Source organism: Bos indicus, chromosome 2 (genome assembly GCF_029378745.1).
Source record: "Bos indicus isolate NIAB-ARS_2022 breed Sahiwal x Tharparkar chromosome 2, NIAB-ARS_B.indTharparkar_mat_pri_1.0, whole genome shotgun sequence".
Classification (NCBI taxonomy): domain Eukaryota; kingdom Metazoa; phylum Chordata; class Mammalia; order Artiodactyla; family Bovidae; genus Bos; species Bos indicus.
Genome location: NC_091761.1, coordinates 132,347,114 through 132,361,144, shown reverse-complemented (window position 1 = coordinate 132,361,144; position 14,031 = coordinate 132,347,114). Strand labels below are relative to the sequence as shown.

General features: G+C 47.7%; 1 protein-coding gene across 1 annotated transcript; it reads right to left on the bottom strand.

Annotated features, from left to right (window-relative positions):
• Window positions 1-242: 242 nt before the first annotated feature.
• Window positions 243-13,757, bottom strand: LOC109574371 (group IID secretory phospholipase A2-like). The gene is made up of 4 exons (XM_019982378.2): window positions 13,571-13,757; window positions 10,052-10,196; window positions 8,190-8,296; window positions 243-1,961 (listed from the first exon to the last, which is right to left on the bottom strand). The coding sequence occupies exons 1-4, from the start codon at window positions 13,740-13,742 to the stop codon at window positions 1,810-1,812; spliced, it is 576 nt and encodes a 191-aa protein (XP_019837937.2). The 5' UTR covers window positions 13,743-13,757; the 3' UTR covers window positions 243-1,809.
• Between the last annotated feature and the right edge of the window lie 274 nt (window positions 13,758-14,031).

Here is a 14,031-nt window from a genome sequence, read left to right as displayed (position 1 = left end):
GTTCTTAGCCTCTACTATGCTCTCTGGCATGAGCCTCTGAGGTTCACGCAGAAGGAAAACCACTCGGTCAGCTCTTTCACCGAAGTGTGTCACAGCCCAGATGGTGTGGGTGGTCCAGGTGCCCCGGCCATGTAGCTAATCCTTTATGAATGACAGGTGGGACTTCTTGTAAGAATATATTCACCATCTATCCATTCATCCAATGAAGGCAGATTCCCTAACTGCCAAGCCTGGGATGAGAATTCTTGGGCAAGGGAATGATTTATTGAGGAGAAACCTGTAGGAGAAAGAGGAAAACAGGGCAGGCCAGGGCACAGATCCAGACATCTAGGCTGAGCCCAGGAGGAGCCCTGGGGCACGCAGTGTACGACCCAGATGGCCTTGCATCAGGCGGGGAGAGGGCAGTTATGCCCTCCACAGTGTCATTCTCCCAATTCACTGGTTAGAGGTGGGCGAGGAGAGGTGGGTGATGGGTAGGGTGGCACCCAGCAGCCTGGGGGCAATCCTCAAGAGAAGGAGGCCGAAGTGCGCACTTGGCAGCTGACCCCTGGGTTGGGGACCTGGGCCAAGAGGGGATCTGGGTGGGGCCTGAACACCACCTGCCCCCACCTCCATCTCTTCTCTGGGGGCTCTTTGATTCCAAAGCATTGACTGCACACCTATCACCTGGGGGAGCAGAGGAAGCAGAGATGAGAGTGAAGCGAACTCCACCCTCCCGGAGCTCCAGTCTGCTCAGAGCGGCCCAGACAATCACACACCACTCAAGCGGGAGCTCGGCAAGGTGAAGACCCGTTAAGTGCTGTGGGAACTTGAGGGTGGGACTGAGCCCTTGGAACTGGAGAGGAATCGGCCGGACAAGACTTCTGTAAGAAGGGGTCCTTGGACCCCGAGGAGCCTCGGGTGGGCTTAGCTACCTGGGGGACAGCAGGCCAGCGGAGCATCGCTGCAGAAGTCCAGGTTGAGCAAATGCCTGGCAGTCAGAGAGGAAAGAGTGCCCGGAAGTCCCATGGCCTGCAGACCTGGAGTCCAGGGAGCTTGGTCTAGTCCTTGCCTCAAAAAGTATTTACTGAATCCCTCTGGGTTCGGGGTACTGCTTTGGGCACCAGAGTCCAAGACAAGCATTAGCCAAGTCTGCAAGGGTCCCCAAGGCTCCAAGGGAGAGGGACACAGTGCCAGGTAGTAACGGATCCCAGACACCCTGCCTGCAGCCCGCTGCCCCGTCCTGGATGTGCAGAGCCTTGGGGTTGTGGGTTTTTTTTTTTTTAATTTCTTTATAATTGGAGGATAATTGTTTTATAATATTGTGTTGGTTTCTGCCACACATCAGCATGAATCAGCCATAAGTACACATGTGTCCTGTGATGACTGGAGGGGTGGGATGGAGTGGGAAGCAGGACTCGGGGCCTTGGGGTTTGAAGAAGCAGAGTCCCATGGACAGAAAGATCCATATCACCCTTTACAGAGGCCACTCTGGCAGCTGCTTGGATGGTGTTTTAGGGGCAGGGGGAACCTGGAGGGGCCTGGTGAGTGGTCATGAAGGGAGAACCAGCTTGCCCCGCCCCTAGACCCTTCCCCCAGTACCCACCGCTTTGCCCCAAACACACACACCTCCTGTCGGCTCCCTGGCCTTGGTTTTTCCTAAGATCTCAATCCACCCTCGGAACAGACAGCCTGGGAGATTCAGAAGGTCCAAGAGGCAAGTGGTAGCTAGGGGCGAGGCCAAGCCCCTTCCTCTTCCAGGAGTGCTTTAAAGGCTCCAGGCAGAGGTCGGGGCTGTGGCCAGTGGTCCTGGGGGGCCTTCCCCAGAGCTCAAGATGAAGGGGGACAGGCTAGAGTCTCGCCCTCGCATCTGGACAGACGACGCAGGTGATTCTTGTAGGTGTTCAGGTTCCGCTGCAGGCAGAAGGCCAACGTCTTGTCACAGGCGCACAGCTGCTGCTCACACCAGCTCCCCTTGGTGGCTGCGAGGGAGTGAAGGAGGGCACTTAAGCGGTCTGCCCCTTCCCGTGGTAGGGTGGGTCGTCGCCCCTGGAGGGGAGCTGCTGAAGGCAGCTCAGCCCTCGTCCACCCTTTGGTGCCCTTCCCGGGTCCTTGGACTCTGGCTCTGTGACCTTGGGCATGGGGTGTGACCTCCCTTTGTGCCATTGGTCCTTCGTTCATTCATCCGTTCAGTAAGCAACTGAGCACCTGTCCTTCGGGAGTCTTAGGAGGGAGAGGAGAACAGAATGGACACCTGAGTTCACACTCCCCTGGGGCGGGGCGGGGGTGGGCAAATGTCAGAGAAGCGTGTGGTCGTTGTTGTTCAGTGGCTCAGTCCTGTCTGACTCTTTGTGACCCCACGGATGGCAGCATGCCAGGCCTCCCTGCCCTTCACAGAAGTGAGTGCAACTGTGCTTACCCGGAAGTAAGGAACAAGGCAGGGGCTCTGAGCTGGTGACTGATGGGACTGACTGAGTGTCAAAAGCCATTTGAGCTGAGATCAGAAGAGTGAGCTGTTGCTCCTACTCTGGAAAGCCAGGGTGGAGGAGACGGATTGTTCCTAGCAGAAGGAACATCATGTGCCAAGACCTTGAGGAAAGACGGACCATGGTGCTTCAGTTTCACCATCTGTCAAATGGGGATAAGAGAGCCGGACCTACTGCTTAGCGTGGGGACCTCTGCTCAGTATTTTGTAATAATCTATAAGGGATAAGAATCTGAAAAAGAATATGTATACACACACACACACATATATTCAGATTAAAATAAGAAGGCAAAGCCTTTAGCACATAGTAAGTGGTCAATAAATGTTGGCCATTTCAGTTGTTGCCACTAAGTTCTCAGTTGACAGGGACAGCTGGTGATCCCATTCAGCTTCCAGCCCCGGGACTTGCTGCCTTTCTCCGTGCGTGGACCCTGCAGCTTGGTGACCTGGGTTACAGCTCAGGCTTTCTCATTTGTAGCTGTGTGACCCTGAGCAAACAGTGCACTCTAGTTTCAGTTTTCTTGTCAGTAAAATGGAGATCAGGGCTTCTCAGGTGGCTCAGAATTTGCCTGCCAAGCAGGACACATGGGTTCAAGTACTGGGTCAGGAAAATCCTCTGAGGAAGGAAATGGCAACACACTCCAGTATTTTTGCCTGGCAATTCCCATGGACAGAGGAGATGGGCTGGTCACACTTCATGGGGTTGCGAAGAGTAAGATGTGACTTAGTGACCAACAACAACAAGAAAATGATCACCAGAGTGGTGCTGCCTTCTCTCTGGGCTACTCTAAGAGCCCGGGAAGATGAAAAAATGAGCAGTAACCTCAGTAACTCAATGAAACTAAGCCATGCCGTGTGGGGCCACCCAAGATGGACAGGTCACGGTGGAGAGGTCTGATAGAATGTGGTCCCTGGAGAAGGAAATGGAAAACCACTTCAGTATTCTTGCCTTGAGAACCTCATGAACAGTATGAAAAGGCAAAAAGATAGGACACTGAAAGATGAACTCCCCAGGTCAGTAGGTGCCCAATATGCTACTGGAGATCAATGGAGAAATAACTCCAGAAAGAATGAAGGGATGGAGCCAAAGCAAAAACAACACCCATTTGTGGATGGGACTGGTGATAGAAGCAAGATTTGATGCTGTAAAGAGTAATATTGCATAGGAACCTGGAATGTTAGGTCCATGAATCAAGGCAAATTGGAAGTGGTCAAACAGGAGATGGCAAGAGTGAGTGTCGACATTCTAGGAATTAGTGAACTAAAATGGACTGGAATGGGTGAATTTAACTCAGATGACAATTATGTCTACTACTGTGGGCAGGAATCCTTAGAAGAAATGGAGTAGCCATCATGGTCAACAAAAGAGTCTGAAATGCAGTACTTGGATGCAATCTCAAAAATGACAGAATGATCTCTCTTCGTTTCTAAGGGAAACCATTCAATATCATGGTAATCCAAGTCTATGCCCCAACCAGTAAAAATGAAGAAGCTGAAGTTGAACGGTTCTATGAAGACCTATAAGACCTTCTAGAACTAACACTGAAAAAAGGTGTCATTTTCATTAAAGGGATTGGAACGCAAAAGTAGGAAGTCAAGAAACACCTGGAGTAACAGGCAAATTTGGCCTTGGAGTACAGAATGAAGCAGGGCAAAGGCTAATAGAGTTCTGCCAAGAAAACACACTGGTCACAGCAAAACCCTCTTCCAACAACACAAGAGAAGACTTTACACATGGACATCACCAGATGGTCAACACTGAAATCAGATTGATTATATTCTTTGCAGCCAAAGATGGAGAAGCTCTATACAGTCAGCAAAAACAAGACTGGGAGCTGACCGTGGCTCAGATCATGAACTCCTTATTGACAAATTCAGACTGAAATTGAAGAAAGTGGAGAAAACCACTAGACCATTCAGGTATGACCTTAATCAAATCCCTTATGGCTGTACAGTGGAAGTGAGAAATAGATTTAAGGGACTAGATCTGATAGACAAAGTGCCTGATGAACTATGGATGGAGATTCGTGACACTGTACAGGAGGCAGGAATCAAGACCCATTCCCAAGAAAAAGAAATGCAAAAAAAAGCAAAATGGCTGTCTGAGGAGGCCTTACAAATAGCTATGAAAAGAAGGGAAGCAAAAAGCAAAGGAGAAAATGCCAGGAGCCAGCACGGGAGTCCCCACCCATGATAAAGTCATGCGGGAGAGCTTTGATGGGCAAAGCGAGTCAGAGCTCGAGGCCAACCCCGACCCCCCCTACCATCTGCCTGAGCGTCTACCCCCAAACCAGAATCTGTCTGTTTTACTATTTCACGACCTTCACCAATTCTTCTGACATTAATGGGGGGCTATCCCCAACCACCTTTCTCTGAGGAAAATTAACTTAGAACTCTAGTTAATAATTCTCCTGGGCATAATAGGAGTGTTTCAATTCAGACCCCTCTGATGACTTTCTAGCTTGCCTGACAGGTTTGTTCGGACTCCTGCAGCTACACATGTGATTATTCACAGCCTCCCAACCACGAGAGGCACGGGAAGCTTAAGATATTCTAACAATGCAGAGCTTCTCAGAGAGTTAAGATTGTTAGAATAAAACTAGTAGAGGATTTCTTTGTTGAGCTAATGCTTGCTGCCAAGTTTCCCTATCCCTTACCTACTGTGTCCCTGGGAGTGTATTGATTAATATAGTTGGTGTATAGAAATGTAAGTAGTAGTTTTAATGTTTGTAACCTTGGACCCTTGAGTTAATTCTTTTCTTGTTATAGCCCACCACACTTTTGCCCTATAGGAATGCAACTTTATCTAATGCTTTCAGAGGGTGGCACCTGACTTTAGAATAATCACCTTTAGAGAAAAATAAGTTTTCTGAAGAAAGGGTCATAAAATGTTAACAGGCCTCCTGGCCAGAAGATGATGTAAATCACCTAAAGCTTTTGCATATAATAAGTTTTCAGAAAGAAAGCCTGGCTTCAATAAGGATCAAGGACTGCTGACCTTGCAAGACTCTACCCACCATCCCCCCTCCCTCCCCCGCCATTATCCTCTATGCACAACTTAAGGTATAAAAACTACTTTGGAAAATAAAGTGTGGGCCTTGCTCACCGAAGCTTGGTCTCCCCGTGTCATTCATTCTCTTTCCTTTTCCTTTTCAGGCTGATATTCCTTGGAGCGCAGGGGCCCTCTGCATTTATTTTCCTGACTGGGCTTCTAAGACCCACTTGAGAAGGTGCCTAAGGTGGGGCACCCTCTGCGATTCAAGAGGGTGCCTGCAGCCTACGTGAACAGAGCAAGTCCTGTGCTGGGCCTTTATTGGCTTTCTGTGTAAACCAAGGAATATCAGCCTCTTTTCTCTCCTCTATTTTCTTAACTGCAAAATTCTTTCCTTATCTCTTTCTCTACTTCTATCCTTTTCGCCAACGCCGTCCTCCCGAGGGAATCCCTGGATCCAGCCTGGGCTGGACCCCGGCAAGAAAAGGAAAGATAAACCCATTTGAATGCAGAGTTCCAAAGAACAGCAAGAAGAGATAAGAAAGCCTTCCTCAGCAATCAACACAAAGAAATAGAGGAAAACAATAGAATGAGAAAGACTAGAGACCTCTTCAAGAAAATTAGAGATACCAAGGGAACCGTTCATGCAAAGATGGGCTCAATAAAGGACAGAAATGGTAGGGACCTAACAGAAGCAGAAGATATTAAGAAGAGGTGGCAAGAATACACAGAAGAACTGTACAAAAAAGATGTTCACGACCCAGATAATCACGATGGTGTGATCACTCACCCAGAGCCACACATCCGGGAATGTGAAGTCAAATGGGCCTTAGGAAGCATCACTATGAACAAAGCTAGTGGAGGTGATGGAAATAGAGTTGAGCTATTTCAAATCCTGAAAGATGATGCTGTGAAAGTGCTTCCCTCAATATACCAGCAAATTTGGGAAACACAGCAGTGGCCCCAGGACTGGAAAAGGTCACTTTTCATTCCAATCTCAAACAAAGGCAATGCCAAAGAATGCTCAAACTACCACACAATTGCACTCATCTCACATGCTAGTAAAGTAATGCTCTAAATTCTCCAAGCCAGGCTTCAGCAATACATGAACTGTGAACTTCTAGATGTTCAAGCTGGTTTTCGAAAAGGCAGAGGAACCAGCGATCAAATTGCCAACATCTGCTGGATCATCAAAAAAGCAAGAGAATGCCACAAAAACATCTACTTCTGCTTTATTGACTATGACAAAGACTTTGATTGCATGGATCATAATAAACTGTGGAAATTCTGAAAGAGATGGGAATGCCATGCCACCTGACCTGCCTCTTGAGAAACCTATATGCAGGTCAGGAAGCAAGAGTTAGAACTGGACATGAACAATAGACTGGTTCCAGATAGGAAAAGGAGTATGTCAAGGCTGTATATTGTCACCCTGCTTATTTAACTTCTATGCAGAGTACATCATGAGAAACGCTGGGCGGGAGGAAGCACAAGCTGGAATCAAGATTGCTGGGAGAATTATCAATAACCTCAGATATGCAGATGGTACCATCCTTATGGCAGAAAGTGAAGGAGAACTAAAGAGCCTCTTGATGAAGGTGAAAGAGGAGAGTGAAAAAGTTGGCTTAAAGCTCAGCTATCAGAAAACTAAAATCATGGCATCCAGTCCCATCACTTCATGGGAAATAGATGGGGAAACAGTGGCTGACTTAATTTTTCTGGGCTCCCAAATCACTGCAGATGGTGATTGCAGCCATGAAATTAAAAGATGCTTACTCCTTGGAATAAAAGTTATGACCAACCTAGACAACATATTGAAAACCAGAGACATTACTTTGCCAACAAAGGTCCATCTAGTCAAGGCTACGGTTTTTCCAGTGGTCATGTATGGATGTGAGAGTTGGACTATAAAGAAAGCTGAGCACAGAAGACTTGATGCTTTTGAACTGTGGTGTTGGAGAAGACTCTTGAGAGTCACTTGGACTGCAAGGAGATCCAACCAGTCCATCCTAAACGAAATCAGTCCTGAATATTCATTGGAAGGACTGATGCTGAAGCTGAAACTCCAAACCGTGGCCACCTGATATGTAGAACTGACTCACTGAAAAGACCCTGATGCTGGGAAAGATTGAAGGCAGGAGGAGAAGGGGATGACAGAGGATGAGATGGTTGGATGGCATCACCTACTCAATGGACTTGAGTTTGAGTAAACTCCAGAAGTTGGTGATGGACAGCGAGGCCAGGTGTGCTGCGGTTCATGGGGTCACAAAGAGTCAGACATGACTGAGTGACTGAACTGAACTGAAGCTTGGTAGCCTGAGTGATTATTCAAGCATGCATCTGCAGGGCACCTTATGTCTCCTCCTATTTTAGTTTTTGAATTAACTTTATGGAGCAGAATGCTGTTATCCTGAGTTTCCAGAGGAGGATCCTGAGGTTCAGAGAAGTTAAGCAAAGTGTTCAAGGTCACACAGCTGGTCGGTGGTGGGTCTGGGATCTAATCTGAGGTCTGGCAGCCTTCCAGATCCTAAAGGGGTCAAAGTCCCTATGGGACCTCTCCGTACTTCTACCCCTATTGCTGCCTCTCCTTCACAGCCCAGATATTGAACTGGATATATGAGAAAAACAGAGAGGCTGAGCAGCTTGTGCTTTGTCACACAGCATACGAAAGCAATGTGTGCGGTAACTCCTTTGCTCAGCCTTCTACTCCAACCCTGAGGCCCAGGCACTCACAACACTGGACATTCCCCTGGAAAAAGGTGTAGTCGTAGTGGTCGTAGAGGTAGTCACAGTTGTGGGGTGTCAGGTAACCGTAGCAGCAGTTGTGGTCATAGCAGCACCTGGCAGGAGAGGACAGGCGGTAGGTGAGTCCTTGGCTGACTTGAGTCTCATGTTGCCCCTGCCCCAGAGCAGAAACTGCGTGTCCACCTCGGAAGTCAAGGCCTGCAGGGTCTAGTCTTCTTTCTAGCTAAAACTTCTCGAGTGCTTCCTGTGTACCAGGTGGTGGTTTAGTCTCTAAGGAGTGTCTAACTCTTGTGACCCCATGGACTGTAGCCCGCCAGGCTCCTCTGTCCATATGATTCTCCAGGCAAGAATACTGGAGTGGGTTGCCATTTCCTTCTCCAGGGGCTCTTCCTGACCCAGGAATCGAACCCGGGTCTCCAGCATTGCAGGAAGATTGTTTACCATCTGAACTATGAGGAAGATTCCCTCCTGTGTACCAGGCACCTGCTCTACCTAGGAATTCTCTCTTAATCCTTTTGGCCGCTCTGTCATAGAGGTACTAGCATTATCCCCATTGAACAAATGAGGAAACTGAGGCTCTGGGAGGTCAGGCCACATGCCCAGGATCATACAGCCTGTATGTGGCAGGTGAAGGTGCTGGCCTCGGGCCTGGCTGGCTCTCATCCCTCCTCTGGCAGATCCCTGGGTTGCTGTGAAAACCAATGAGATCATGGCAAAATGAAGTGGGACTTTTTCAAAAACAATGTTCAACGGCAATGGTAAGTGTTTGTGGCTCTTCTAACTAGTTTGGGGTTGAGGGTGCAAGGCAGACTTCAGAAAGTCTGGGGAACCCTCCAGAAGGGCTGGGGCTGGATCGGAGCTCAGCAGAGTTCCTAGCAGGGAAAAACATGAGACCATTCAGGTAAGACCTAAATCAAATCCCTTGTGATTGTACAGTGGAGGTGATTAATAGATTCAAGGGATTAGATCTGATAGACAGAGTGTCTTGAAGAACAGCTATGGACTGAGGTTTGGAACATTACACAGGAGGTGGTAACCAAAATCATCCCAAAGAAAAAAATATGTAAGAAATTAAAATAGTTGTCTGAGGATACCTTACAAATAGCTGAGAAAAGAAGAGAAGCGAAAGGCAAAAGACAAAGGGAAAGATATTTCCAAATCAATGCAGAGTTCCAGAAAGAGCAAGGAGAGATAAGAAAGCCTTCCTCAGTGATCAGTGCAAAGAAATAGAGGAAAACAGTACAATGGGAAGGACTAGAGATCTTGCCAACAAAATTGGAGACACCATGGGAATATTTCATGCAAAGATGGGCACAATAAAGGACAGAAATGGTATGGACCTAACAGAAGTGAAAGAGATTAAGAAGACGTGGCAAGAATACACAGAAGAACTATACAAAAAAGGACTTAATAACCTGGATAACCACCATAGTGTGATCACTGACCTACAGCCGGACATCCTGTTGTGTGACGTCAAGCAGGCCTTAGGAAGCTTTACTAGAAACAAAGCTATTGGAAGTGATGGAATTCCAGTTGAGCTCTTTCAAACCCTAAAAGATAATGCTGTAAAAGTACTACACTCAATAAGGCAGGGAAATTTGGAAAACAGCAGTAGCCACAGGACTGAAAAAGTCAGGTTTCGTTCTGATCCCAAGGAAAGGCAATGCCGAAGAATGTTCAAACTACTGCACAATTGTGCTCGCTTCACATGCTAGCAAGGTAATGCTCAAACTCCTTCAGGCTAGGCTTCAACAGCACATGGCACCAAATGAATAAATGGATGGAGAAGAAGCAGGAGGGGAAAAGGGAGGGTCCCTGGGGAGAGGCAGAGCACGATTGGGAGGCATTACCAGTCTGTGGCATCTCTGGGTTGGCCTTGGCCACCAATTCTGCAGTAACAGCCATAGGATGAATAGAAGAAGATGGGGATCTTCCCCGTCACTTGTCTGACCATCTCGTTCAGGTCCAGTATGTCGGCCTCGGCTGGAGCCACACCTGCCAAGGAGCCCAGCCACAAGGAGAGGACGTGAGTCTCAGGGGAGTCCAGGGGCTGCAGGCCTGGCACCTCTGCTCTGCCTGGGCCAAACCAATGACCTTGGATAATAAAGTAACAACAAACACTATGGTATTGGAAATATAATGACAGTTGGTAACTGATTACCAGGGATCTTTTCATGTGGAGACCTACTGACTTCTTCCTTTCCATGAGAGACTCTTTTTTTTTTTTAATCCTTTTATTTTGGTTAATTCTTGACGTAGAGAAAAGTTGCCAAGATCATATAAAAAGATTTCATACACCTCCCCATTCAGTTTCCTCTCATCATGGTATATGTATGAAAACTAAGAAGCCAGTATTGGAACCATAAATGCTGTTTTTAATCTCCATTTTAGGGATGAACACACTGAGGCTCAGTAACTTGTTCCAGGTCATGGTAGCTGGTAAACAGAGGAGCAGGATTAAAGCCCAGGGCAGTCTGGTTCTGCTCTGTCTCTGGGTCACATTCTGTAGTAGGAAGACACTCCCCCCACCACCCCCGACTCCCACCACAGCCCACAGGGAATCCACACATTAAACAGTATGTGTGGGGGCTTCCCTGGTGGCTCAGTGGTAAAGAATCCGCCTGCCAGTGCAGGAGACACGGGTTCAATCCCTGGTCCAGGAAGAGCCCACGTGCCGAGGAGCAGCTAAGCCTGTGCGCCACAGCTGTCGTGCCTGGGAGCCACAACTACAGAGCCCATGGGCTGCAGTTACTGAAACCTACGCCCCCTAGAACCTTCCTTCCACAACAAGAGAACCCCCCCCGCCCCCTGCTGAGAAGCCCACACACCGCTACTAGCGAGAAACCTCACCCAGCAACAGAGATCCATCACTCCCAGAAATAAATTAAATTAAATTAAATCATTTTTTTAAAAAAGCCTCTTGAAAAAACTATGCATGGCTCTTCTGGGAAGCAGCGTGATTTAGAAATCAGTTTTTCATGAATATTTTTCACTTCAGTCATAATATCTGCTGGTGAGAATTGATCATAAAGGAAATTCATTTTATTGGGAGAGAGGAATGCATTATATTGAGTTAGGAGAAATAAAATATGTTAATCCAGTGAGTTCAGGGAAGAATTTGGGAGAAACAAATGAGATGCGAAAGGGACTGGAATGTACCTGTGTGCAACCTCAGGAGATGACCCAAGAACACAGATGGAGCCCAGAGTCTCAGACAGACTGGGCTGGGGAGGCCCCTTCGGGTGACCCTAGTTTTAGAAGCTCACCCCCCACCCTCAGGTAAATGGTGTTACAATGAAGCTCTCAAATAAAGTGAGTAATAAGCAGGGGAGAGCCCTAAACTACGGAAAGCTGGGGCTGGGATGAACTCATGCAGTGGGCCGGGGGTGCCATCAGAAGCAGGGTGCTTGCCTTGTGAAGAAAGTGATAGTTACTCAGTGGTGCCCGACTCTTTGCAACCCATGGACTGTAGCCTGCTAGGCTCCTCTGTCCATGGGATGCTCCAGGAAAGAATACTGGAGTGGATAGCATTCTGTTCTCCAGGGGATCTTCCCGACCCCGGGATCGGATCTGGGTCCATTTCAGGCAGATGCTTTACTGTCTGAGCCACCAGGGCTGAAGCTAAATGTTGACTGGTAGAGTCTGGGACTCGCAGGTGGGTCGTGTCCCAGTGTGTGGAAGTCCACATTGCCACTCTCGTCTGCCATGGTGGCTCTAGCTCTACAGATGTTAAAGAGAAACCTTACTAATTTTGACTGTGCTGAGGAATGGCCCCAGGCCCCTTGGAACCCCAGATTTGGTGATAAGGCCCCAGAAACAGCCCACGGCCAAGAGAGTTAATGTGCACCCAATAGGCCAGCCAGGGATCTGAATTCAGAATCTCACCTTTTTGCTGAGCCTCCATCCCCTTGTGCACCCCAAGTTTAGACCTTTCTATTCCAGCTTAGAAGTAGCCACACTAATTCACACCTGAGTTCTGCAGCTGTTCCTCGCCTAGCAAACAAATTCAGCTTTGATTCAGGGTGCTTTCAGTGGTCTTATTTCTTACAGTTTTACATTGAGGTCAACCCAGTCCTTGGGAATCGAGGAGCTCAAATTGTGGTCAAGAGGGCTTCAGGACACTGACTTAGCTTAACAGTGATTCCTGCCTTGGTTGCTTTTTCCATCCTCAGCTGTTGCTTAGGAGGATGGAGCCCCTTCTCCCAAGGGTTAGTGACAGTGGCAGGGGCCATGTCACTACTAACTCATGCATGCACTTTGTGTGAAGTTACTTCTCGCTAACTGTTACTTACACTTGCTAAGGTTTTGTGTATATTTCATTAGACTCCTTCTAACAACCCAATGAAGAGGTGTTATTGTACCCACTTTACAGATGAGGATATAGAGGGGTAGGGGGACTTGGCCAAGGTCATACCACCGGAAGCTGATGGGCCAGCATCTGAATGCAGGTTCATCTGTGTATTTCATCTCTACACCATATTGCCTCTTTGCATCTGAGAGATAAATTTGTGCAGCTTGATTGCAGTTTTCCTAATGGTTTTCACTGTAACCCTGCTGATGTGTTCCTCTAGGGAATTTGGGAGTCCCCAAAACAACATAAAGCACATTAAAAAATGAAGTGCAAATCCTTTCTCATATCACATATTCTGAGATGGATCAACAAGTAAAAACTCCAGTTTGCTAGCAACCAGATTTGCAACATTTGATCTGTTAAAGATCAGGTGGAAACTTCACCATTTCCCAATGGACAACAGAACCCCCAGGGTCAAGGGAGCTGAAAGTGTTCTAAAAATGTAGTGGTTTATCACTAAGTCGTGTTCAACTCTTTCGACCTCATGGACTCTAGCTTGCTAGGCTCTGCTGTCCATGGGATTTCCCAGGCAAGGATACTGGAGTGGATTGCCATTTTCTTCTCCAGGGGATCTTGCCAACCCAGGGATCAAACTTCAGTCTCTTGCATTGCAGGCGGATTTTTTACTGACTAAGCCACCAGGAAAGTCCCCTAAAAGTGTGGAGAGGTGTGCATATGTAAGAAATTACTATTATCTAGTCAGAGGGACACAGGAGAGCAGATCCATTTCTGTAGTTTGTGTCCGAAGTACCACAGATGTCAGTTCAGCTGGAGCCCAGTTTCTGAACTTCTAGTTTCCCGCCTTTGCCTGCCACATAGCTTGGCCACCCATAGCTCTCTGACTGAAGCCACTGTTCCAGGGGATTGAGCCACTGACGACTCCTTGCAGGGGGCCGAATAGTGGGGGACTGGTACCGGGGCAGTGACGATCAGCACAGCAGCTCAGTTTAGGAAAGAGATACAGGGCATCCCAGCTTCCCTCCCCGCCTTCCCGGCTGTGGGTGGTGTCCCCACTTACCAGCAAAGACCAGCAGTGCGCAGAGCAGGGAGAGGCCCATGACCGCAGCACAGAGCAGTGGAGGCAGCGACTGGAAGTCCCTTGTGAGCCAGCAGCCCCTTATATCAGATGGGCCCTGCTCGCTGAGCTCGCCCCCGCCCTCCCAGCTTCCGCTCTGCTGGAGGTCACCCATGCTCTTTGTGTTTCCTTTTTTCTGGCAATGCGGAGTTTTATTATTTCTGTTTTCAATATCTTTAAAAAATGTTTTTGATTGCATGTTTGGCATAGAAGATTTGGAGAACTTGAACTACTAGAAGCAATTTAAAATCATTTGTGAATCCATTCATCACCATTAATTTTTTCAATGAAATTGACATATAACATTGTGTAAATTTAAGTGTACAATATATTGATGTGATACATTTATATATCATGACCTTGTGTTAGTGCAGCAATAACTAGAATTTCTATCACATCACATA

Excerpts from the sequence above, each read along its gene's own strand:
- LOC109574371 (XM_019982378.2), bottom strand. The coding sequence starts at position 13,742 with ATGGGTGACCTCCAGCAGAGCGGAAGCTGGGAGGGCGGGGGCGAGCTC. Across the intron at positions 10,197-13,570 it reads CGCACTGCTGGTCTTTGCTG|GTGTGGCTCCAGCCGAGGCC; the intron begins GTAAGTGGGGAC and ends GCTCCTTGGCAG. Across the intron at positions 1,962-8,189 it reads CCAGGGGAATGTCCAGTGTT|CCACCAAGGGGAGCTGGTGT; the intron begins GTGAGTGCCTGG and ends ACTCCCTCGCAG.